This window comes from Pseudorasbora parva, chromosome 10, assembly GCF_024679245.1.
Source record: "Pseudorasbora parva isolate DD20220531a chromosome 10, ASM2467924v1, whole genome shotgun sequence".
Taxonomy (NCBI): Eukaryota; Metazoa; Chordata; class Actinopteri; order Cypriniformes; family Gobionidae; genus Pseudorasbora; species Pseudorasbora parva.
Genome location: NC_090181.1, coordinates 43,053,547 through 43,079,723, shown reverse-complemented (window position 1 = coordinate 43,079,723; position 26,177 = coordinate 43,053,547). Strand labels below are relative to the sequence as shown.

The 26,177-nt window shown below is 36.8% G+C and overlaps 1 protein-coding gene across 1 annotated transcript in view; it reads left to right on the top strand.

The window, feature by feature from the left end:
• The window catches only part of LOC137090469 (nucleolar protein 10-like), a 48,546-nt gene that overhangs the window by 10,944 nt on the left and 11,425 nt on the right, over nucleotides 1-26,177 (top strand). The window contains exons 9-20 of the mRNA XM_067454431.1: nucleotides 3,394-3,459; nucleotides 4,665-4,725; nucleotides 4,805-4,890; nucleotides 6,027-6,105; nucleotides 7,717-7,866; nucleotides 7,972-8,038; nucleotides 11,127-11,179; nucleotides 12,284-12,410; nucleotides 17,104-17,183; nucleotides 17,282-17,380; nucleotides 22,096-22,182; nucleotides 22,308-22,472. Of these exons, the coding sequence (XP_067310532.1) occupies nucleotides 3,394-3,459; nucleotides 4,665-4,725; nucleotides 4,805-4,890; nucleotides 6,027-6,105; nucleotides 7,717-7,866; nucleotides 7,972-8,038; nucleotides 11,127-11,179; nucleotides 12,284-12,410; nucleotides 17,104-17,183; nucleotides 17,282-17,380; nucleotides 22,096-22,182; nucleotides 22,308-22,472 (1,120 nt within the window). The remainder of the gene's footprint in view (nucleotides 1-3,393; nucleotides 3,460-4,664; nucleotides 4,726-4,804; nucleotides 4,891-6,026; nucleotides 6,106-7,716; nucleotides 7,867-7,971; nucleotides 8,039-11,126; nucleotides 11,180-12,283; nucleotides 12,411-17,103; nucleotides 17,184-17,281; nucleotides 17,381-22,095; nucleotides 22,183-22,307; nucleotides 22,473-26,177) is intronic.

Here is a 26,177-nt window from a genome sequence, read left to right as displayed (position 1 = left end):
GATGGTCATATACCTTTTTACCGCTAGATGTGGGAAAATATCACTCAGTGTAGCTTTAATATTCACTTGTGTGTGCTTATATAAGTATAATAAAATAAAAATATTAGGATGCAAGGTATTAATGTTTTAATTTCACATTTAAGGAAATCTAGTCTAGATACATGTAATGTATATTTATTTATTAAAGAGACATAGAGGCACCAAGTGGGTAAACCAAGGAATTACAAATGAAAGTTATTATATTTCCAGCCACAAAATGACTTTAAGGCCCTGTCCACACGAACACGGGTATTTTCAAAACCGCAGCTTTTTCTACGCGGTTTGGCTGTTCGTCCACACGCAAACGCTGTATCCGGTTACTAAAACCGGACTTTTTTGAAAACTCCGGCCAGGGTGAAGATTTTTAGAAACTCCGGTTACAGCGTTGTCGTGTAGATGGTGAAACCGAAGATTTCGGCTTTTTAAATTGAAGTGCGCGCCGTTCTCTCCTTTGTTTAATATCAGATTTTCCACATCTCCTTTTGATTTACGTGAGTCGATTCTATGCGGTGGACTCCACTAACAGCGCTTATCACACGTATATAGATACATGTTCAGTTATTTCATTGTATTGCAGAACAAAGGTGCCAGAATGCAATAATACAAAATAGTAAAGCAAGTGTGTGAAGCTATTACAGTCCACTTCGGCCCTGCACCTGTGTATACAGTTACCTGTCACTGAGTCCAAAGCAAAGGAACTTGTAGGAAGTGTTTCACTTGAGCCCTTGGCATCCCTCAGTCAGTGCAATGTGCATCGGTGCAGTGAATGGGACCCATATGGAAATCAGGCAGCCAATCATAGTGTAGTTTTGCTTTCTCATGTGGACAGAATTTTTTTTTAAACCGTGCTTGTGTGGACGCGATTGTTTTTTAAAACGGAGGAGGAAAAACTTTGGTAATAAAAATACCCGTGTACGTGTGGACTAGGCCTAAATTTGCCTCTTTGCATAGGAATTCTCTATTTTAACCTTAAACACTACACAATAATATAAATATATTAGAAAAGAAAATATTTTAAGTGCTCATTAATGGACCATAATTATTGCACAAATAGTTTTTACTACTGAAATATCTCCCTAAAATGTTCATTACTGTACTGTTTACCTGTATTATAGTGAAGCTGTTGTCTATTCAATGTATTGACAGCGATGGTTTGTGGGGAACTATTGAGAGGTCCGTGACCGCGCGCGCCGCAGAAAGATGAACGCAACTCTGTTATTCAAAGGCTCTGGCTTTAACTGTTCTGCCACATTAAGTGCACCAAAATGCTATATATTGTTTGAATTTCGTATTACTTGGCCAGAATGAGCGCGTGAGTCAGAGCCTGAAAGCGTGTGCCTCACGCGTTTTCTGTGCTTCATGTATTTTCGTGTTTTCGCCACAGGATGGCAGCGACAAGAGACTGAGGGCACGTCTCAATCAGCTTCCTAGTTTGGTAGTGAGGGCACTGATGAGGGAATCAGCCCATTGCCTTATGTCCTAACCAGTGCCCTGACTAGTGGACTAGGGATCTGTTCAGGTCTCGCTCCAAGACGAGACCTGAACTTGAGCAACAGGGCGAACTCATTCGGAATATTTTCAAGGCATTTCCGCTCTGGTCTCTTGATGAAAAAGTAGAGACGATTGTTTGACGAAAATGAAGAGAGATTTTATCTTAGTTTGTATTTTATGCAAAACATTTTAGTCTCGTCCTTTTTCATCAACAATGATGCATGTTAATTTAGTTAAGTCAGCGTTTTTGGACATTGGTGCAGTCTCATCATTGTCTCGTCTTAGTCCTTGAAAAAAAGGTCGTTGACGAACATATTTAGTCTCGTCTCGTCTGAAAAAATAATTAACACTACCTAGGATCTCAGAATCGTAGAGAATGGTTGAGTCTTGGGCTCAGAAAGCCTAAAAAACTAAAAAATATATTAAACCGCACCCACATCACCACATCCGCTCACTCATCCAGAAACAAACTCCAGCAAGAGCGTCCTGGCCAAGAGTGACCGTTGAATCTGATCTAAAGAGATTCTGTGTGGGGGAAGGATCTCTGATCTCCAAACTCATCAGGCATTATAGGAGAAGACTCAGAGCTGTTATCTTGGGAAAAAGACGTTGAAAATAGTATTTAATAAAACAGTGCTAATAATTATGTCCAGCCTGTTACATTTATTTTATAAAGATTTTCCCCACATTTTAAATAGTTTTACTTCAATGAAAGGTTATATTGTGTAAAAGATGAGAAATAAAACTCTGCAGATTAATTTTTACAGCCATCTTTGATCATATTTACCAGGAGTGCCAATAATTCTGACCACAACAGTATTGTTGTCCTTATGCTGAATATATTCATTTTTATTATATGTTTGTCTGGAAATTATGATTGGTCAAAGGTGGCTTCCTGCATGGCTGTGCTAGTTCGTAAAGTTTAATTTCTTTACATTTCATTCTGCACACTTTTTATTTTCACATAAAATAATGTCAACATTTACTGCTATTCAAAAGCTAGTAAGGAATTAGAAGATTATTTATTTATTTATTTGTCAATTTTTTTAAGACCACTTTTATTCAACAAGGCATTACATCGATCAAAAGTGACAGTAAAGGCATATATAATGTTACAAATTATTTCTATTTCAAATGAATGCTGTTCACAGTATTACAGTTTTTACTGTATTTTTGATCAAATAATAATAATTCATTACATTTATATAGCGCTTTTCTAGACACCCAAAGCGCTTTACATATAGAAGGGGGGAATCTCCTCAGGCACCACCAATGTGCAGCATCCATCTGGATGATGCGACGGCAGCCATTTTGCGCCAGAACGCTCACCGCACACCAGCTGATTGGTGGAGAGGAGACAAATAAATGCATCCTTGTTGAGAAAAAGAGACTGTCTTTCAAGAACATTAAATATCTTATGACCAGTAGTGTAATATTTCATATCCATTACATAGTTGTGTAATAAATGCTCAAGCTATGATGCTATTACTTAATAGTACATGAATGCATTAAAGCAAGGGAAATCTTTATAATCAGATGACTTGCATGAGATGGTTGAAATATCTGTTGCATGGTGAGTTGTAGGCTGATATGCTTTAGAGCGAATGACGTTTGTTGTTTCAAGATACAAATCTGTCCGTCTGACATGAATGCAAGTGAACGGCCGGAGTGCTTTTTCAGTTCATTTCAGCATGAATGGACCTTTTATCTTGGTTTCACTTTGACTTTTTATTGCATTTTTGTTATTAAACGACCTTTAGAGCCATTACAAAATTATCCAAATGATAAACATACATAGGGCTCTATGCAAATCCCCTTTAACTCATTTGTCCTCTCTTGTTTCTGAATGCAATGCATGTGCAGCTCAGAGATCTTCAGACTGAATCTTGAACAGGGCAGATTCCTGAACTCCTTACAGACGGATGCGGCGTAAGTATCTGAGCACCAGAGGGCGCTCTTCGACTCTATAATACTCCATAATAGTTTGAGATGTTTCATAGAGACCTCCGGTAATACCATTAGTTATAGAGTTTTTGAGGATAATTAATGGTATATCACCTAAGCTTTTACATCTTATTAAATCATCCTTATAATACACAACATTAAAGGAAAAAACTCAGAGTAAACAAAACTCAGTTTAATTATAGGTGGAGTTTGTTGCATAATAATTGCTATAATATTCATATAAGAAGAATATTAATCTCTACGAGTAGTATTGCTCCTAAATCATTTGTTTTTTGGAAACAGGTTTATCCTTCTTTATGTTTGGGTAATATATGGTCTGCTAATAAAAATTTTGTAATACCAAATAAGATTAAAGAAATTCTTCAAAATTTTTCTGATTCATCTGAAAATGAATCTGTAACTCATTTGTTTTTATATGTCCCATCACAATATCATTTTGGACAGATATTTTGATTTTTACATCCTTTAGTACCCTTTTTGATATTACAGAAGAAATGGTCTTATTTCTGCTTTCTAACACTGGATCTGTTCCTTTAGAAAATGCAGTCCAAATCCTGTGCATGCTTGGAAAAGGCCATATCCACAAGTCTAAATGTACAGCTTCAAAAGCAAAGTGTTTTTTATTTTGCTCTGAATTAAAAGGTTTTGCAGATTCCCTATTTAAATTGAAAAGAAACAAAAAAGCGATTAACACATTACAGATATTAAATAAGATCATAAATTCTCCTGTGAATAGAGATGCATTGTCTTGATTAGCTATTTTATCCCCCCAACTACATAACAAAAAAAGAAAAGTATTTGTCTTTATTTAAAAAAAAAAAAATTTCTCATACTATTATTATTTTATGTATCATATGTTTACTCTCTGTCCCTCGTACCAAGCTAATTGTTCTTAAATTCATCTTTCAATGTATGTTGGTGGATTGTTATATGCTAATTTGTTAATTTGCTGTTTCTTTAATTTTTTTAGATTTAATAAAATAAAATAAAAAAAATGTTGAGATGTTTCACTACAGGGTATGATAAACTGCCAAACACTATTTGTGTATGATTTGTAAATAATAATAAATAATTGGTTTGTACCGCATTTTATATTAAACAAAATCTCAAAGTGCTACAGATTTAAAACAATCAACAACAAAATAAATAAATATTTCATGTCTTCACAGAGAAATCAATGTGTGCGACATCAACCCCGTTCATCACTTGTTTGCCGCGGGAACATTAGAGGTATGTGTTTCTGTCAGTAGGCCTGGTGTGTGTGTGTGTTGCTGTGTATCAATGAGTGTGTGTGTGTGTGTTTGTGAAGGGCAGAGTGGACTGCTGGGATCCTCGGGTCAGGGGTCGCGTGGGTGTTTTGGACTGCGCTCTCAGCAGCATCACTGACGCCACTGAGTAAGTTTCATTCATCTCTGTTATTCTCATGAAGCTCTTACAGAAATAGTTCAGCGATCATCCAAGAATGAATCATTTGTCATTGATTGTTTACTTGTCTTTCTGTACTCGTATGATTATGTTTTTCTGGCGACTTGTAAGAAGAGTTGTTCAATGAAAATGAGTTGTGGAATAAGCTGTTAAAGATGATCAGTGAATAAGGTTCAATCTGTATATATGCCTTCAGAAGACCTGAGATTGCAGTAAATATACAGTGCTGGTCAAAAGATTGAAATAAATTAAACATTTTATGTTTTTGAAAGAACAAATCTCTTCTGGTCACCTCGGCTGGATTTATTTAATTAATAATACCAGAAAATCAGTAATATGGTAGATTATTACAATTTAACTCTTTCCCCGCCAGCGTAAAAAAAAAAAAAAGTTGCCTGCCACTGCCAGGGTTTTTGACAATTTTTACCAAAATGTAATAGCCCATTGAATATTTAGTTTAATGAATTTCTGAGCATGCAATATATCAAACTCAACAGCTTACCCTTTTCTTTATAAAAAAAAAAACCACATTTTATTCTAGCTTCATGCATTCCTTTTTTATCAACACTTGAATATGAGTAAGTTTCATTAAAAAAAGCAACATTTTGACCAAAAATCTGAGAAAATCGTGTTTTTGTGAAAGACTGTTTCCTGATCAGATTCAGAGCAATGATCAAAAACAGAGGGAGGAGATCGAGTCCATCAACACCCGTAATGCTTCAGTCCTGTAGATCGTCCTGGGTTAACATTTAATTCAGTAACATTAGATAGTTTTGTTTCATATGCTGCTTAATGATGATGATCACATTATTTTACATATGCATCTTATTACATAATATCACTTGTTTAACTGCATCTTACTCGCGGTTGTGTTTTGATCAGGAGATTCAGTACTCATTCAGGAGATGTGTAATAGCGCCCCCTAGTGTCTGACAGTGAAAACCCGGAAACCTGGAAAATTCAGTTTTTGGCTTTGAAGTGTTTTCTCACAAATAATGGAAAATTCTGTGTTTGGCGGGGAAAGATTTAAGCCCAGATATTATTTACTGTTATCAGTCAAGTGACTAGTAGTATGCGGCTGATTCTCTTATTTCCTGTGTTTGAAGGGTGGAAGGTCTTCCTTCCGTCAGCGCCCTGAAGTTCAACGGCTCTCTGGGCATGGCGGTGGGCACCAGCACTGGACAGGTCATTACTCTTTTAACCCTCACATATAGGCTCTGTTTACACCTGGTATTAAGATGTGTTTTTGTTGATTTGATCACAAGTGGACGACACTAAATACAAGTGGGTATTAAAGGGTTATTTTACCCAAAAATGTAATTGATGTCATTAACTCCTCCCCCTAATGTCGTTCCTCACCCGTAAGACCTCCGTTCATCTTCACACACAGTTTAAGATATTTTATATTTAGTCTGAGAGCGTATCTAAGTGTATGCACACTATACTGTCCATGTCCAGAAAGGGAATAAAAACATCATCACAGTAGTCCATATGAGACATCAGTGGGTTAATAAGAGTCTCTTGAAGCATCGAAAATACATTTTGGTCCAAAAATAACAAAAACTACGACTTTATTCAGCATTGTCTTCTCTTCCGCGTTTGTTTTCAAACCTCAAATAAAGATTCAAACGGTCATGAGTCAGCGGATTGATTCATGATTTGGATCGCGTGTCAAACTGCTGAAATCACGTGACACAGGAGATCCAAATTATGAATCAATACACTGACTCGTGACCGTTCGAATCTTTATTTGAGGATTTTTATATATATGTATATATAGGATATATAAGGATATATATATATATATATATATATATATATATATATATATATCTTCCTATTTTTAAACAGATTTAAATAATTAAATAAAAATTAGGTTATGATTTTCCTATTATTAAATTAAATATGCATTTATTCTTATACCAAGCATATGGCATTTTTTTAATAACATACAATCATGTTAGTGACCACGTGAGAAGCACGCTCCCAGGTGTGCACGATCAGAAAACTCGCTGCTCCGCCGCGAATAAATCTCCATCAGATTGCATGAGTTTTATCACTGAGGTGGCAAGCAAATGTATTTTTACGGACTTCCATGTGAGAAACAATTACCGTTCGAAAAGAGCATAAAACAGTTTGAGCTTGTCCACTTTCGATCACTTCCAGGGCTAGTGGAAAACACATTTGACCGGATTGGTTTCGTAGTGTAAACGCTGGAGGCATTGTGGTCGAATGTGTTTGAGCAGCCACAAAAGATGCCAACTCTCCACCTACTGACTTAACACATAAACATAATGGGATGTGCGCTAGCCAGACGGGATTTAAACTTTGTCGGCTGGAGTTTGTTTTGAAGACGAAAAAATGTACCAAGCACAAGTTCTCCATTCCTGATTTCTAACACACACTCACAGCGTTTGATCTTGTGGCTGTCAGAGCAGAAACTAAAGCTCATGCTCTCTGTATATTTTACTGTCGTCTTCGATTACATTCATATGTAAATTGCGTGAGCATATTTTATCCATTCGATTGGAAAAAAGAGCACACATTTAGATAGACCCTCCCCTCGAAGAAGTCAGGACAGAAGTGGTTGAAAGTGGACAAAAGAGGCGGATTAAAACACCCGGTGTAAATGAGAATGTCTCTCTCGTCTACTTGTGATCAACCAAAACGCATCTTAACACCAGGTGTAAACAGAGCCTCAAAATGTGCCCTGTAAAATCAAAATCGAGCCTTTATATTCTAGTGCTGAATGTTTAGCTGTGCTCGTTTTGACTCGGAGTTGTGATGCGCTTTCAGATTCTCGTCTATGATCTCCGTTCTTCACGTCCTCTGCTAGTTAAAGATCATTACTATGGACTGCCCATCAAATCCCTTAACTTCCACGACCCGCTGAACCTGGTGCTCTCCGCCGACTCCAACATCATCAAAATGTGGCACAAAGACAATGTAAGGCCGGCTTTGCTGGTGTATTTCTTTATCCAGACATTCAGCATGGATCCTTTATTGGAAAAACATCAAATGTGTAACTTTTTTTCCCCGTCTTGATTTCAGGGAACAGTATTTTCTTCCATCGAACCACAGGCCAACATCAATGATGTCTGTCTCTACCCCGGCTCTGGTTAGTTAACACAAATAGAACTGAAGTTCAACCACAATAAGATACTAGTTCATTTCTAACTGACCTCATGAAACCTAAATTGGAGTTTTGTGGCGTTTCGTCCTTGTGTGTTTGATCGAAGGTCATTAATACGCTGCTGGAGGCTGCCAACATACACTTTGTAGAAGAAATATATATTTAAAAGTTGCAGTTTCTCTCTTACTGGAAAACAGACCAAAATGATTGATCTCAACTTGCTCACAGGGGCGCGTGCACGCTTTTAGTTTCTGTCCAATCAGATGCTCTCCAGAATGAGTGTCTCTGTTTGTCTTGAATGAAGGACTATTAGAAAAACACCTCTGTCTGTATCCCGCTCCAGTGTCCTGTTTTAAAATGAAATATAATAGTCAGCCGCATTATCACTGCAGGGTGATCTGGATCTAAAGGGGGTCTCGTGTCATCCGGAAGGGTTTATTTAGCAGTCAGCATGACAAATGAATAAATATACGACAAATGACAAATGAATAAATATATGGGAAGTATTGATTTAAGTTTTTTTTATTAAATATTTTTAAATGTTAGAAGAAAGACAGTGTTGCATAAAACTAGCAGACCTACACTTAACGTTCAAGAGTTTGTTTGTTTTTAGCTGAAATAATACTTTTATTCAGCAGGGACGCATTAAATTGATGATGAATCTGATACATACATTGTTACAAATGATTTCTATTTCAAATAAATGCTGCTCTTTTAAACTTTCTAAATACCAAGGTTTCCAGAAAAAAATGTGAAGCAGCACAACTGCTTAAATAACATTTAATAATAATAATAATCACAAATGTTTCTTGAGTATATCAGAGTATATCAGAACAAATTCTGTTAATAAAGTTTTTTTTATGTTTTTGAAATGTGTCATTAATGTGATCAAAAATACAAAATAACTAATATATTGCGAAATTTTATTAAAATGTAAAATAACCGTTTTCTATGAGAATATCTTTTAAATTGTAATGTATGTCTGTGATTAAAGTAGAATTTATCATCATTACTCCACTCTTCACTGTAGACGTGCCGATTTTCGATAATGCGATTTATCACGATAATGAACATGCACGATATTGTTATCGTGGGCACTTTAAAATATCGTAAATAATAATTTATTAACAATTTATCATTTTTTTATAATGCACTCAAGAATACTTTGCCCATCAACCGTATAAATGCTCAACACCGCTGTATTCTGCGTCAAAGGGACACGCGCTCAGATGTAAATGAGAAGCTAATGAACGAGTGAAGGAGACACGCCGCTCACTGACAGCAGAGGGCGCTGATGAACTGCAGAATGCAGCGTTTACCCCGGAAACCCGCAAACACACCACAACTGCGTGTAGTTTTTAAAACAGCCATTCGTTTTTTGTAATCTCAATGTTGTTCATCACAGCACCAAATACTTAATACTTAAAGACTTAATAGGCTATTTATTTTCAAACTTAAACATTTTTATGTTTTAATCTGGACTACAACATGCCCTAATGATTAAAACTGTTCTAATTATTTGTTATTGTTCAGTAAAACTTTGAGATACGACTTCATTAGTTAACATGTTAATTATGTTATGTTATTCATTATTACCAAACTGACAATGAAAATACTTATAAAGAATTAATCATTCTAAGTAATGTTAATTTCTTAGTTACTGTTTAATAACATTAAAATCAAAATAACTTTTTTAATGGACCTAAGATAAAACTAACAATGATCAGTATTTCTTAAATGTAGCTACTGCTCAATCTGAGTTAATGCATTAAATAATGAGACCTTATTGTAATTTGTAAGCCTACCTGTTGTTCTTTATAGCCTAATTCTTTTGCACTTTAATCTGTTTGAAAATTGTACATTTACAGCTCTGTAAAAAATCAAGAGACCACTTAACATTGATTTCTCAATGAATGGTCTCTTAATTTTTTCCAGAGCTGTATATATTTTTGGTGCATTATTGTATTTAAACATTCAGTTATTTTTGTTCTTACAAAAATAGTTCTTAAAGCTGTTATGCTATGGCAACACTTTTTTTTGCAACTTATTTCAATATCGTGATAATATCGTATATCGTGATAAAACTTCAGCAATTAATCGCAACATGAAAAATTGATATCGGCACATGCCTACTTGAGAGTCACATGATCCTTCACAAATCATTCTGATATTCTCAAAAACATTTATGATTATCACTGTTGAAAAAATTAAACACTTTTTTGTAGGATTCTTTGATGAATAGAAAGTTTAAAAGAACAGTATTAATCTGAAACAGAAAGCTTTTGCAACATTACTAGTACTACCGTTCAAAGGGTTAAGAACTTAAAGAAATTAATACATTTATCCAGCAAGGATGCATTTAATTGATCAAAGGTGACAGTAAAGACATTTATAATGTTACAAAAGATTATATTTAAAATAAATGCGGTTCTTTTGAACTTTCTATTCATCAAAGAATCCTGCATTTTTTACTTAACTTAAATCTTTTCAACATTGATCATAATCATAAATGTTTGTTGATTATCAATTCATCATAGAATGATTTCTGAAGGATCACGTGACACTGAACACTGGAGTAATGATGCTGAAAATTCAGATTTAAATCACAGAAATAAATGACATTTTACAGTGTTTTCACTTAGTAAACAGCTGTATTAAATTTTGTGCAGCCTTGCAGAAGAGACTTCTTCTAAAAACAAAACAAAAAAATATACAAATAAACATCTTAAAACATTACAGTAACTCCTATATAAAATCTTTCATTATAATAATATTTCACAATGTGACTCTTTCAGTTTGTTTTTTTACTTTTCAATGCATTTGATCAAAAATAAGAGATTTACTAATCATAATCTCACTGATCCCAAACGTTTGAACGCTGGTGACCGGTTCATTGTGCTTGCTTTATGCATTATATTAGGCCTGCATACACACACATCAGGAGATTGTTGACATTCTCACGCCTGTAGCCATCAACAGTGTGTGTGTGTGTGTGTGTGTGTGTGTGTGTAGGGGTTGTTTCACATGAGTGGTGTTTGTTTCTCTAATTGCTTCTATATGACTCAATTTACAGGTATGCTCTTCACTGCCAATGAAGACCCCAAAATGAACACCTTTTACATTCCTGTAAGTACCAGATGGCGTGACACGAAGTATGATGTGAAACTGAGCCGATGCTTGAAGCACATTTTTTCCCTCATACCTTTATTAGTCATCATGGCACATCCGTGAACGCCTTGTTCTTCCAATTACACCTTGCCCTGTCTTTCTAAGTAAAAGCCAGCCCTCCCAGTGCTTTTATAGTGTTTATAGTTAACAGAGCAGTGGTTGTTAAGGGCAACCCATACATTTCTGAGAAGCTGCGTTCTGTTCCTGCACATTATATAGCTTGAGAGCGCACACACAACACAGTTACAGAAACCACGAACACTAGAGATCTCAAGAAAATCTGATCAGTTGTTCAGCCCTTTGTGAATGCAGATTCCTGTCAAGCAAAACATGGCTTTGAACGTCTAACAGTGAATCTTGTAATGAAATGTCTCATTTCAAACTAAACTCAAACGAAAACAATACAAATCAATAATATTTTACTTAAAGCTACACTGTGTGATATTTTCCCCCATCTAGCGGTGAATAGGTATATGGCCATCCAGAGAATAATAGTTTTTGTTCCTCTCAATTCTGATTTCGTTTTAACTCCTACGGTGGCTGATTTAGTTCAAGATTAACATGGTTATCCCTCTCTTCACATTCAACACGATGCCATCGAGTGTTAAAAAGCGAAAGGCGAAGCTTGAATTTATGGGTATGTCCCTCTTTGGCTAATGTACTTTCAAGATGGAGGAGCAACATGGCAACCAGGCATTCGAACCCCTAACCTGTATGTATTTTCAATGGCATATTATAAACTTACGAGAATACTTGTGAAGAATACACCTACATCTTGGATGCCCTGGGGTTCAGCAGATTAACATCACATTTTCATTTTTGGGTGAAGTATCCCTTTAAGCACATAGCAAACGCTCACACAAAATAGCTTTCATTATGGCAACTCTTTTTTTTATTTTTTGCTGTGAAATCTGACCAAATCTGTTGGGTTGATCCTTAATTGTTAAAGATCCTCTTCATAATGTCTGTAAACTGCCATGTTTTGGAAAGCTGTTCCTGATCTACATGAAAAGGATCCTTGTTTGCAATTGACTCACATTTTCTCTGTTGTGTGTGTTTCAGGCTCTTGGTCCGGCTCCACGCTGGTGCTCCTTCATGGATAACCTCACCGAGGAGCTCGAGGAGAACCCGGAGAGCACCATCTATGATGACTACAAGTTTGTCACCCGCAAAGACCTGGAGAACCTTGGTAAGTTAAAGAATCTGTCCTAAGATCACCACAACACCCTAAAACAATTTTTTTTAGATGTTAACAGATATGTAAAGGTTGCACATCAATGAAAACAATAACACTCGATGGGCCCTATTTTAGCCATCTGAAGCGTAGGGGCACTTAGGGTGTGTCCGAATCCACTTTTGCTAGTTTAAGGACGGAAAAAAAATGGTCGGCACACAAGGCTCATGGTCCAAAAGCGATGTACTTAGTCTCCTAATGAGTCATGGGTGTGTTTTGCAATAAACCAGGCAGAGTCTCATCTCCCATTCCCTTTAAAAGCCAATTGGGCTCGCGCCATGGTGGATTCGCTATTAAGATGGTGGGAATTTTTGAGCGGAAAGACTGAACGCTTCTCTAAAAGAATCCTTTTATTTTTAATTACAAAAATAAATGCTGCACATTCCTGTGTGAGTAATAAGCAGAGTTGTATGCATGTTGTGCACCCGCTTATAGACACATTATTAACATGCCCTGTGAATAACACAAAAAATACCTGCCCTATTGACTTTAGAGCAGGTTTTTTTGCTGTTGTTTTCAGTTCCTCAAAATAGCAATGCACCAACTATGCGCATGAACACACCTGTTTTCAGACCACCACACCCATGAGCATGAACAGATGGCACGAGTGCATTTGATACTTAAACAACGTGGAGCTGGATGTGAAAATGAAAACTGTCGGGCTGAAACTGTAGCAAAACACACTTGCCTTGTGTCACATTGCACGGGGTGTATGATAGGGCCCACAAGGTGTATTTTTAATGGAAAATTGGTCTTTTTCTATATGCGTTAATTCAGTGTTGATTGGCAGCCGTGGCTATAACGTGAGTTTCCGTATCATCAGTTTCTCTATATTATTCATGAGAAAAACAGTAACACTTTATTTTAAGGTTCAGTTATTAACTATTAACTAGTTGCTTATTAGCATGCATATTACTAGGACATTGGCTGTTTATTAGTACTTGTTTATAAGCACATATTAATGCCTTATTCTGCATGACCTTATTCTACATCCCTTAATCCTACCCAATACCTAAACTTAAATACTACAAAAAATACCTTACTAACTATTAATAAGCAGTAAATTAGGATTTTGAGGCAAAAGTCGTCGTTAATAGTGAATATGTGTTCTCCATACTAAAGTTACCAAAAAAAACGTATTGAACCCAATCACTGGATTATTCTGACACACAGAATACAATAATGTAGACCAGAAAATAAAAAAGAATGGGCAAAAAAGTAACTGCCTTTTACTTATTTTTTTTCTCTTCTAATGTTTTAATCAGGATTGACCTATTTTTATTAGAAATTGTATTAGAGATACCAATTGTTTGCATTTTTAGGAGCCTATAACAAATGTACAAAACCAATATGTATTTGTTTTATTTTTGTTTTGGACCATTATAACCACTGAAATACTAAATAATAAAACTAATTTCATATTTAAGAATTCAAAGTATTATTTTTAAAACATTAATCTCATAGCATGATTTATTCAATTGTAATCACAGTACACTATTTAATACAAGCGAGTGGTTTCCAGATTTCCATAATTCCAGATTTCCTCTTCATCTGAAGACACACTGGAATTATGCATCAAGTTATGACACGTTATATGTGAAGTGTGGGGTGCGTCTGCAAAAGTATTTACGATGAGAACGTTCCAGTAGTAGCAAAAGTCAGTCACTGAGACTGATGCAGATACATTATTTGCTACACTGGATGGAGTCAGGCCTGCCGCGGTGATGAGATCCAGTTCAGTGGGTCGATGATGGGAAAACAGCTCAGGAATGCCAGCGTCAGCAGAAAGCGGATCATATGATGTGGTCGGGGGGGTGATGTGGACAGCCAGGCACTTCAGCAGGATTATATAACAGGGGAGAGAGACTAGTTAGAGTTTTTCTGGCCTTGATACCACAATATCTTGTGCGGCATCACAGGAAGTTGTGGGAACTGAAACATTCCCTTCATTTACCAAATTTTGAAAACCTTGATGAAGCAATTCAAATGCTGTTTATCATTTTGACCGATAAAATGCAAGAATGGAACACATCACAAGATCCGATAATGTTGGTTGCGCCTCCTCCTGAACAAATAAGATGTTACTCAGTAAGGTTATTTACATTAGCATTAGCTAAAGTAATGAATGAGCAGCATTTATTAATCATGTTGAAGGGTTAGTTCACAATAAATGAGTACATTCACGCACTCTCGGAAAAAAGGTACAAAAGCTGCCACTGAGGCGGTACCTTTTCAAAAGGTACACTTTTGTACATAAAGGGTAGTTTAGCCAAAAATACTGTCATGACTGACTTCCGTAGTATTATTATTTTTTCCATATTATAAAAGTTAATGGGGCTGTGTCAACTATTTGGTTATCCATATTCTTCAAAATATCATCTTTTGTGTTCAGCAGAAGAAAAAGAAGCTCTTACAGGTTTGGAACAAATTGAAAGAGATTTAATGAGAACATCATTTTCATTTACCCTTTAAAGGTACATATTAGTACCTAAAGTGAACATATTAAGGAACAAAAGTGTACCTTTTGAAATGGTACCGCCCCGGTGACAGCTGGGTTTCCGCAGGAATTTGACCTTTCACAATTGAAGGCCTTAAACATGTCTCAAATTGGATCATAAAGTCTTAAAGTCTGCCAGCATCATGGCATTAAATTAGAGCCCTATGATTTCTGCTATGCAGGAAACATGAACAGAATTGCCGAATCCATTCATAAAAATGGAATTTACTGTAATGCAGAACGTCACGGAATTTGTCAATTTTGGACGAATAAATCAAAAGTAGGTCAGTTCACGTAAAGGGATAGTTTACCAAAAATGACAATCCTTTACTCGCCATTATGTCCGTGCGAACCCGTAAGACTTTCCTTCATCATATAAAGTTGATCCGATCTCTTCAGAAAATGTGGAATAACGTATGGATTTGTTAGCCAACGTATGGATGGCTTGATTCGTATGGATTCATTTTACGATCTCTTAATGGACTTTCTGAAGCTTCAAAGTGGTAGAGGTTAGACAGAAATCCTTCTCCATTTTATTAAAAATATCTTCATTTGTCTTCTGAAGGTGAGTGAAAGCCAGTAACACTTAATCATTTAAAACCGAATAAATAAAATAATAATACATTTTCATAGGGCCATAAATTTAACTGCAGAATTAATTTGAATGCTTTGCCAGACAATTATGTTCTTCCTCAGGACTTTATTTTCCAGTACTAGGGGTTGCACCGACTAGTCGACTAATCGACCAGTCGACCTTCATGCTCTGCTGTGACGCTTTAAGCTAGACGTCGACTAGTCGCTGCCTATAGAGGATAAGCAATTCCTGACACGCAGGCTCAGTTTTGAACAGTTAAAAATGACAAATAAATGCATACTCCATGAGCTCTCCACAAGACATGTTTGATTACCATCTGGATGCTCAAAATTGATCGGGAGAATGCATGCTTATTGTACACGTAAGTTAATCATCGCGCTTAACTGCGTGCTGCATATTGCAACACACACACATAGCCGATCGAACATCACGCGGAGATCGTGTGCACCTCACACAAAATCATTCAGTAGCGCAGAAATGTATTGTCAACACTGTTCTGTGATTTATCAAAAAAATAGCTTAGAAACTGAAATGTTCTAGCATATATTTCTTGATAACTAAAACTCACAACTTAGGCAGGTAGAATTAATTCACACGCAGTCACTTACTAATGCATTCATATACATGTAATTTTTATTGTGCTACTTTATCTGTATCTTATTCAAAAAGAACAGAAATCTGTGAGAAATATAACGACCATCAAAAGAACTGATACAAAAGCTGTCATGTAGGATCAATAACCTTATGGGCAGTGCTGTGTCATATGCCATATCAGCTGTGCTCTGCACAAGAAGACCCGAGTTCGAGTCTCAGCTTGAGGTTCAGGTTTATTTTATTTTTAATTAATGACATCATCAGCGACTAGTCGACTCGACTTTCATCACATAAATGTCGACTTTAAAAAAAAAATGAAAGTCGTTCAACCCCTATTCAGTACAAATTCAAAACATCCTTGAATTAAGATTTGTTTACTTAACAAGCAAAATTAAGAAATTACGTCTTGATTTCTGAGAAATTGAACAAAATTATGTGAGTTTATGCTTAAAACAAGATTTCTTCTCATACTTAAAGCTATTTTTTTGGTAAAATGAATTAAAAAGTAATGGAGATGTGTGAAATTGTATTCTCAGACTTTGATGTGTCACTAATACAGCTCATTGACAGTTACATTTAGAGAACATATTGACGTGTTGCGTTCCCTTCAATTTATCCCGTACATTTTTACAGCCATCTTTGATCATATTTACCTGGGGTGCCAATAATTCTGACCACAACTGAACTTAATACAGAAAGCAGAGGAGTGTTCATCAGATTAACAATTAATGTTCCACCAACCACACACAAACGTGGTTGATGTAACATTAAGTGGCGTAATACATCTTCATTTTGATCAATATCGTGTCCTCTTCTGATAGTTTATATTACTTTGATATTTGTGCAATACATCTGGCTTAAGTATCCATGCCAAGAAAAATAAAGTTGATTGGGACTAGCTGAGCAGTGTTCTTTGTAATTGGATGAATTCCTGACACCGTGCTCGTTTCCCCCTCTCTAAGGTCTGACTCATCTGATTGGTTCGGCTCTTCTCAGGGCCTACATGCACGGCTTCTTCATGGACATCAGGCTCTACCACAAGGTGCAGATTTGTGTCTGAGCGTTTGTGCATGTTCTTTAAAAGACATCTTTTAAATGGTTAAAGGATGATATGTGTGTGATTGCTCTGCCCTTCTGTAGGTAAAGACCATGGCGAACCCGTTCGCCTATGAAGAGTACCGCAAGGACAAAATCCGACAGAAGATCGAGGAGTCGAGAACTCAGAGAGTCCAGCTCAAGGTAACACTTGGTGCCATGCTGCACATTTGACTATGTGCTTGTCTGAGCTATGAGTGAATGTGGCAGATGAAAGGATTGACTGAAAGAAAGCTTGTTACAGAAAATGTAACACTGCATCTTACCCTAAAACAAGTCTAATTGTAACCCTATAGTAAGTACATCATTAATTTCCTTTATTTAACCAGGCAAGTCGGTTGAGAACATGTTCTCATTTACAATAACGACCTGGCCAAGAGGCAGCATAAGAAAGCAAGTATAATACGGTAAAAACATAAAATTAGTACAAAAATACAGCATAAACATAACATGTAAAACAAACAATTAACTAAAAAAAAAGGACAGCAATCTTGTATGATAGACCAAATTGGATTCTTAAAGGAGGCTAGTGAAAAAAATGAACTAAGCTTTAAAGTCTGCTGCAAATGATTCCAATCGTAGGCAGCAGAAAACTGAAAAGAATATCGACCAAAAACGGTACAGACTTTACACCGTGTCCTAACAACACGCGACGCGATAAGATTCCAGCAAAAAACACCAGACGCAACGCGACTACAAGATGCAACAAATCAATCAAAAACCCCAGCCAATCAGAACAGCGTGTGGGCGGGCTCTAGCTGCAAGTGCACAGCACCAGAGATTAATTAAGTCTACGTTATCAAATTCACAAATATTACACCATTTAAACTACTAAAATACATACTGAGTTTCTAAAACAATCGTCATAGAATATACTTGTTTGTTGTTCACAGTTTGAACGCTTTTGTTTCAGTGTGTTTAATTTCAAGATCTGAGGTGAAGTATCCATTGCTGCTTTTAGTATGACAATGCTGGGAGCGCTAAATTATATTCAAAGTAACGTTACACAATTTTAACATTAAATAAAGCAAACAAACACTACCTGAGATTAACATTGCCATGTTTTTTGTTGTTGTTCCAGCTGCAACGTCGCACAAAAATAGAAACCGTTTCTAAAATAGATTCATCGCGTGTCGCCGTCGCCGCTGGTTAGGACAAAAACTAGAATTAACATGGAAAAGATACCTTTTATCGCGTGTCGCGCCATCGCGGCGCATGTAGTTAGGACACGGTGTGAGGTATACATAAATTAATGAAATTGCTAGAGCGCAGATTACGACTAGTGTTACGAATATTAAGAAGTGATCGTAAATATAATGGTGTTTTCCCAATAAGAGTTTTATAAATAAACAGAAACCAATAAATGAAGAGAAGACCAATTCAATAAAGAATACAAATGACAATCAATCAATCAATCAAATTTATTTATATAGCGCTTTTGCAATCACGATTGTGTCAAAGCAGCTTCACAGTGTCAAACAGGACAATATTGCAACAAAATTTGATTTGGCTGTACAGTCGTTCTGGAGAAAACAGTGGTGTTATCAGCTTATTTTCATTTATCATATAGCGACAATGTTGGCACATCTGTATTATAGTTTATAGAATTAATTAAAACCTAATTCATAAATTTTATTTGTATAATTATTTGAATAACTTTGATCATAATTTTATGATAATTGTTAAATTAAGCTCCAGTCGCAAAGCGGATTGCAGCGTGATAAATAACATCCAGTTTATGAAGAAGAGTTTTTGAAGCAGACCTATAAACCACATCACCATAATCCACAATTGAGAGCAGTCATTTTAACCAAATGTTGTTTTGAAGTGTGTGTAAAAGAAGATTTATTAAGAAAAAGAAAACGAATACGAGATTTAACCTTTCTAAGTAATGTTTATATGAGTTTCGAATGACAACTTGCTATCAAGCCAGATACCAAGATATTTGTTGGTTTATTAATACATGTTTTATAATATTACTCAGTACTGAAATGTAACTAAAATCGTTCCTAGTTCCGGTATAAACATGCCAAAAACAGTACTTTTCGCCATTAGTTCTAGGAACTGTGAAAAGGTTCCTCTGGTGCAAAAGCCCCTAAGGACCCTTTTTCTTTAGAAAAATTAAATTAATTAGAAGTAGTTAGCTGTAGTTAAATAATAAAACATTTTAGCATTTTCCATTTTTTTTTTGTCTGTATTAAAACAAAAAAATTACTTTAAGTTTTCTGGAGTACATTTAAAGGGGTCATATAATGGTACATGCACCTTTAAAAGTTGATTATACAGCAATGTGTGTTCATAGTGACTGTACACAACCATCCAATAATGATAAAAATCCATCGTGTTTTTTTTTTTTTTTTTTTTTTTTTTAAATCTCCTTATATGTTTTCACCTGTGAAATCAAGCCGTTCGTTGCGTGACGCCACACGATCGGACACCCCTCCCACGACTGTTGATTGACAGCAGCGTTTCAGCGCAGACCCGCCCTGAGCGAGCACAAGCTGTCATTCGCTATTGTGGATATGCTGGAGCAGAATGCCCTCGAGCAGAATGCCTTCTAAGCGATTGTGGTGTTCTGTTCTTGGGTGTAATAATGAACACAGCAGTCCTTCTGATGTTGATATCTCTGATATATCGAATTGATACGGTTGAACTTGCACAAATGTGTCCTGAGAGACTCTGGTTGTCAAACTTTCTCCTGTTGTCCAAGTAACGCTTCACACTCAAAGCCCCCACAGAACAGAGTGGCGGGGTGAGCAAAGCTCATTAGCATAAAAGGCACATGCACAGAAGCTGAAAACAGAGCTGTTTTTCACCAGGTTAAATGAGTGATTTCTTAGAATACTAAATAGAATTTTTAATTAAAGTATATAATTTAGACACTAAATAAACAAAATCAACTTGTACAAAAATGGCATTATATGACCCCTTTAAATTGACAATTTGTAGAGACATTGTAGAGACAGTGGAGATAAATTGCAAAGAATTGACAAAATGTAAAACGTGTACCTTGAATGCAATGTAAGTCGCTTTGGCTAAAAGCGTCTGCCAAATCCGTAAATGTAAATGGTTAAAATTTTAGCAATCAAAAATCGTTTCTAATTATTTGAAATCATAAACATTTTACAATTTAGAAAATAATTGCATTTTTAGGACCCTATGAAATATTTTTTTCCTGAATTCGATCTTAATTCTTCTGGATTCTGTTTTAATGATTTAAGTACATTTTAATAAACATGAAGCACATCTAATCAATTCATAGAACTTTTACAATTTAAGATTTTATAATAATAGATAATAGAGTAATAACATTTTCAGGAATTATGTGTCATCTGAATTAATTCAAATTTATTAGCTAAAATGGTTGTAATCAAATTCAGGCATAAAACATTAACAATTTAATGATTTTATTTAATCAAATGTAATATTTAACATTCATTTAATCAAAAGGTAACATTTCCTTTTAAATTATATGTGTATATGTAGTTGACGAAATTGCGCCGCTCCTCACACAGAGACGTGCAGATTTCATATTTCAATAGCAATATTCTTTTCACGTTTGAATATTGACAGACACTTTTATGTCACGATTTCATTAAAGGTGGGGTAAGTGCTTTCTGTAACCGTTGTTGATATTTCAAATCACCAAAACAAACACGCCCCTACCCCCAAAAGGGTCTCGGCTCTATTTTGATAGCTCCGCCCCACACAAACGTAACCCAGGCAACGGCTATGGCAAAATCTGTGTGTAAGTTACTAATACAGGTTGAATATTCAATGAAAAAGTCACCCCTTCCATCACAAAAACACAAACCGTTCTCATGAACTCTGTAGAACTCAAGCTGACAGTCCAACTAACGACATATCACATTTATGACAAGATTAGAGTTATAGCGATCACAAAACACAAACCAGTCTCATGAACAACTCGACAGTACACAAGCTCGATAGTCCAGCTACGACATATTACAATTATGACCGGATAAGGGTTATATAGATCATGAAAAGAGGAAACAAACATGTATTAGGAGGATCTTACTTGTCGGACACATTTTGTGAGCTGACGCTTGAAACAGTGAGGAGTTTTAGATGATTTAGATACGGTGTGGAAATGAACTATCTTTATCATTGATGAAGTGAGTGACCATACAATCGCAAATGGACAAACAAGCGAACATGACACGCAAACATATTCAAGTAAAAGCCAGCATATATTGGTTCTTGGCTAATGTCCGTTGTAACGCAGTTCGTAGATGGGAAGGAAGGAGGCGGGAACCGGCGAACGTTCAACATTTATTAATTCAAAATAAATAAACAAAACGAAAGTAAAACCGCGGGCAGCCCCTCACGGACGACTGCCCGCGAACACACAAAATAAAACGTGGGCAGCCCCTCACGGACGACTGCCCACAAACACATAAACAAAACATAACATAAAATCCAGGCCTGGTCCTCTCTCGTCTTCCGCTGCCCTTGCTCCTCCTTTTATGCTCCCGTCACATGGCCGCGAGACGAGACCGGTGTGTCATGCAGCTGGCACTTGTCAACACTAATCACCGGCCCACTCTCGCGGTCCCTCGCCCCGCTGCCTGTCACACCACATCCGTTATGTGTGAGTCTCTCAATCACGCCCCTTACCTGCTGATTGGTTACAAGTTTGTTATTCCACTAAATAACACTTACCCCACCTTTAAGTTGGACAGCCTTACTTTTGATTTATGCATTCCAGTTTTTTATGATTGGAATCCTCATCCTTGAAATCATAGAGCCCTATGTTGAGTGAATGAAATGTTTCTAATTCCTCCAAGTCTGTTATCGGCAATGTTTTGACTGTCATTCTGTGTCTTATCGCCTAACAGAAGCTGCCTAAGGTCAATAAGGAACTGGCCATGAAACTCATGGAGGAAAGTGAGCTTCCAGCCAAGAAGAAGAAGAAAAAGGGCAACGTGAGCAATGTTTCTTTCACACTGATGGACTCCGGAAATAGTCTTTAAAATCTGTTGTCTCTCTCTCTCTAACACTCACACTCACACTGTTTCTAAATTTGCCATCATCTTTTTGTCTTTCCAAGGCCGTAGCCAATCTCCTGATGGACGACCGTTTTAAGGTGATGTTCGAGAACCCTGATTACCAGGTGGATGAGCGGAGCGAGGAGTTCCGACTGCTAAACCCCATCGTGTCTAAAGTGGGAGAAAAGAGGAGGAAGAAACTCAGCCAGCTTGTTCAAGAGGAACAGGTACACAACTCTATTCAGACTTTATTCAGCACTTTCTACAGCTCTGTTCCAAAACATAATGACTCCCAATTAATGTGTCTCAAAGTCAAAAAAGTTTTAAAAAGTAGGTGTCATAATGCTGCCTTTTAAGATAAAAGATAATTATCCAGTTTAGAGAAGACAATCACAGTGGGAAAAATACATAAATAGTATTTTAATGAAATATGACAATTAGAAATATATACTGAAAAATGTAGATTATAATAGCAATGCCAAATTAAAATTAGGACTGCAGACTCCATATTTTGATTATTATTATCTGTCCAGTTAGTTAACTATTTGGATGACTAAAGGGTACATAACACACACAGTTTAATCTTGAGTACCTATAGAGTAGTATTGCATCCTTCATATCTCAGAAGAGTCTTGAGTTTTATCATATTTATAAAAGACACTGTACCGATTCTTTCCCAAAACAGCCGAACCCGTGGAGGTGTGCAGTGGGCAAGTCACAAGCACACGCACCCGTACAAACACACACACTAGGGATGGCTCGATACCACAATTTTGGCTTCAGTATGGTACCACAATCTAATACCGAAGTACCAATATTAAATCGATACCAAACGGTCTGATATTAGCGCGGGTATATTGCACGCGAATACAGTACAATTATGCAAGTTTTGAGTTTATAAAGTGGGAAATTACCACAAATATGTATTAGTAAATTAATCAGCAAAGCTTATCACATCAAATCAGTCATTTGAAAACTTTCTTGTGAGAAATAATTTTAGCAAAAATCTCTCAAAATTAGCAAATTGCTTCTGGTTTCAAAAGACATCGCACTACACTAAAGCAATCTGCAGGATCCGATTCAACATTTCACGCTCGTCTCAGGATGGATAACGGAAATCATTTGAACATGCAAGCGATTTTATAGCATTTCGTAATAACAGTTACAGGATATATGAGCACATAACAACGACACACACACACGCCTGTAACTAAGAGCTCGCACATTACAAATAAAGTTTCCTTAAACAGTCAAATACACAGAATTATGTAAAAATGTCCGTCTTTAGTGAGTATTCACAAACACAGTCGGTTGTGTCTAACGCGAATGTAAATAGTGCAATAGTACGCATGCAAATATTATGAGATCTAAATGTCATTGGCTGAAACGAAAGCTGGAGATTTTGTGGTATTCGATCTTATGTTAGGCTATGTACAGTCTTGTTCAAAATAATAGCAGTACAATGTGACTAACCAGAATAATCAAGGTTTTTAGTATATTTTTTATTGCTACGTGGCAAACAAGTTACTAGTAGGTTCAGTAGATTCTCAGAAAACAAATGAGACCCAGCATTCATGATATGCACGCTCTTAAGGCTGTGCAATTGGGCAATTAGTTGAATTAGTTGAAAGGGGTGTGTTCAAAAAAATAGCAGTGTGGCATTCAATCACTGAGGTCATCAATTTTGTGAAGAAACAGGTGTGAATCAGGTGGCCCCTATTTAAGGATGAAGCCAACACTTGTTGAACATGCATTTAAAAGCTGAGAAAAATGGGTCGTTCAAGACATTGTTCAGAAGAACAGCGTACTTTGATTAAAAAGTTGATTAGAGAGGGGAAAACCTATAAAGAGGTGCAAAAAATGATAGGCTGTTCAGCTAAAATGATCTCCAATGCCTTAAAATGGAGAGCAAAACCAGAGAGACGTGGAAGAAAACGGAAGACAACCATCAAAATGGATAGAAGAATAACCAGAATGGCAAAGGCTCAGCCAATGATCACCTCCAGGATGATCAAAGACAGTCTGGAGTTACCTGTAAGTACTGTGACAGTTAGAAGACGTCTGTGTGAAGCTAATCTATTTTCAAGAATCCCCCGCAAAGTCCCTCTGTTAAAAAAAAGGCATGTGCAGAAGAGGTTACAATTTGCCAAAGAACACATCAACTGGCCTAAAGAGAAATGGAGGAGCATTTTGTGGACTGATGAGAGTAAAATTGTTCTTTTTGGGTCCAAGGGCCACAGGCAGTTTGTGAGACGACCCCCAAACTCTGAATTCAAGCCACAGTACACAGTGAAGACAGTGAAGCATGGAGGTGCAAGCATCATGATATGGGCATGTTTCTCCTACTATGGTGTTGGGCCTATTTATCGCATACCAGGGATCATGGATCAGTTTGCATATGTTAAAATACTTGAAGAGGTCATGTTGCCCTATGCTGAAGAGGACATGCCCTTGAAACGGTTGTTTCAACAAGACAATGACCCAAAACACACTAGTAAACGGGCAAAGTCTTGGTTCCAAACCAACAAAATTAATGTTATGGAGTGGCCAGCCCAATCTCCAGACCTTAATCCAATTGAGAACTTGTGGGGTGATATCAAAAATGCTGTTTCTGAAGCAAAACCAAGAAATGTGAATGAATTGTGGAATGTTGTTAAAGAATCATGGAGTGGAATAACAGCTGAGAGGTGCCACAAGTTGGTTGACTCCATGCCACACAGATGTCAAGCAGTTTTAAAAAACTGTGGTCATACAACTAAATATTAGTTTAGTGATTCACAGGATTGCTAAATCCCAGAAAAAAAAATGTTTGTACAAAATAGTTTTGAGTTTGTACAGTCAAAGGTAGACACTGCTATTTTTTTGAACACACCCCTTTCAACTAATTGCCCAATTGCACAGCTTTAAGAGCGTGCATATCATGAATGCTGGGTCTCATTTGTTTTCTGAGAATCTACTGAACCTACTGGTAACTTGTTTGCCACGTAGCAATAAAAAATATACTAAAAACCTTGATTATTCTGGTTAGTCACATTGTACTGCTATTATTTTGAACAAGACTGTATGTGCGTTGATCAGTGTAAAAAGAAAATAAATGTCTAAATGAGATGGTTTGAATGATTCACTGACCTGTCGATCTCATAAGAAGTCTTAAAGTCAGAGTAGTGACAGATGCTTCATCAGTTTTATAAGCAAAGTAATTACAATTTTAACTTCTACTCTCTTTATTAAATTGTTTTGAGCATCTTGAGTGAGACTCAAGTGCTTTATCTATTTTGTTTGTCTATGTTGTCACATTTGCCAGTTGTTTCGGGTCAGTTTGGGTAGCGCGCTGCAATCTAGCGGTGAACTTCGGAAAAGCAGCATATACCGAAATGTGCAAAATCATGATATCGTACCGTTTAAAATAAAATATATACGATATTTTTCCAGTACCGGTATACCGCGCATCCCTAACACACACACCCAGGGCCGCTTCTAGCCATTTTGATGCCCTAGGCAAAATCCTTATTGGTGCCCCTAGTTGAATTTTAAAACGCTACAATGGTATTGATTGTAGCACAGCGTTCGTGGCTCGACTCGTCGATACTTTTTTCCAAGATGGCTGCTGTCTTTAAAGGTGTAATGCAGGTCTTTTTAGGGTGTACTCACACTAGTCAGTTTGAACCGTGCCCGAGTGCGTTTGACCACCAAAGCGCGGTTCGTTTGACTAGTGTGAGTGCTCCGAACCATGCCCGGGCGCGGCTCGATTAGCCGGCCCTGGCCCGCTTGGAAGAGGTGGGCCAGAGCACGGATCAGTTGGACTCGGGTGCGGTTCGCATGCAGTGTGAGCGCTAACCGTGCTGGAGTCCGTAATCAAAGCTGCAAAGTCCTTGCTGCACTTCAGCTGGTACCTTGCAAACCTCATAATACGAGCAGCACGATTACGTGAA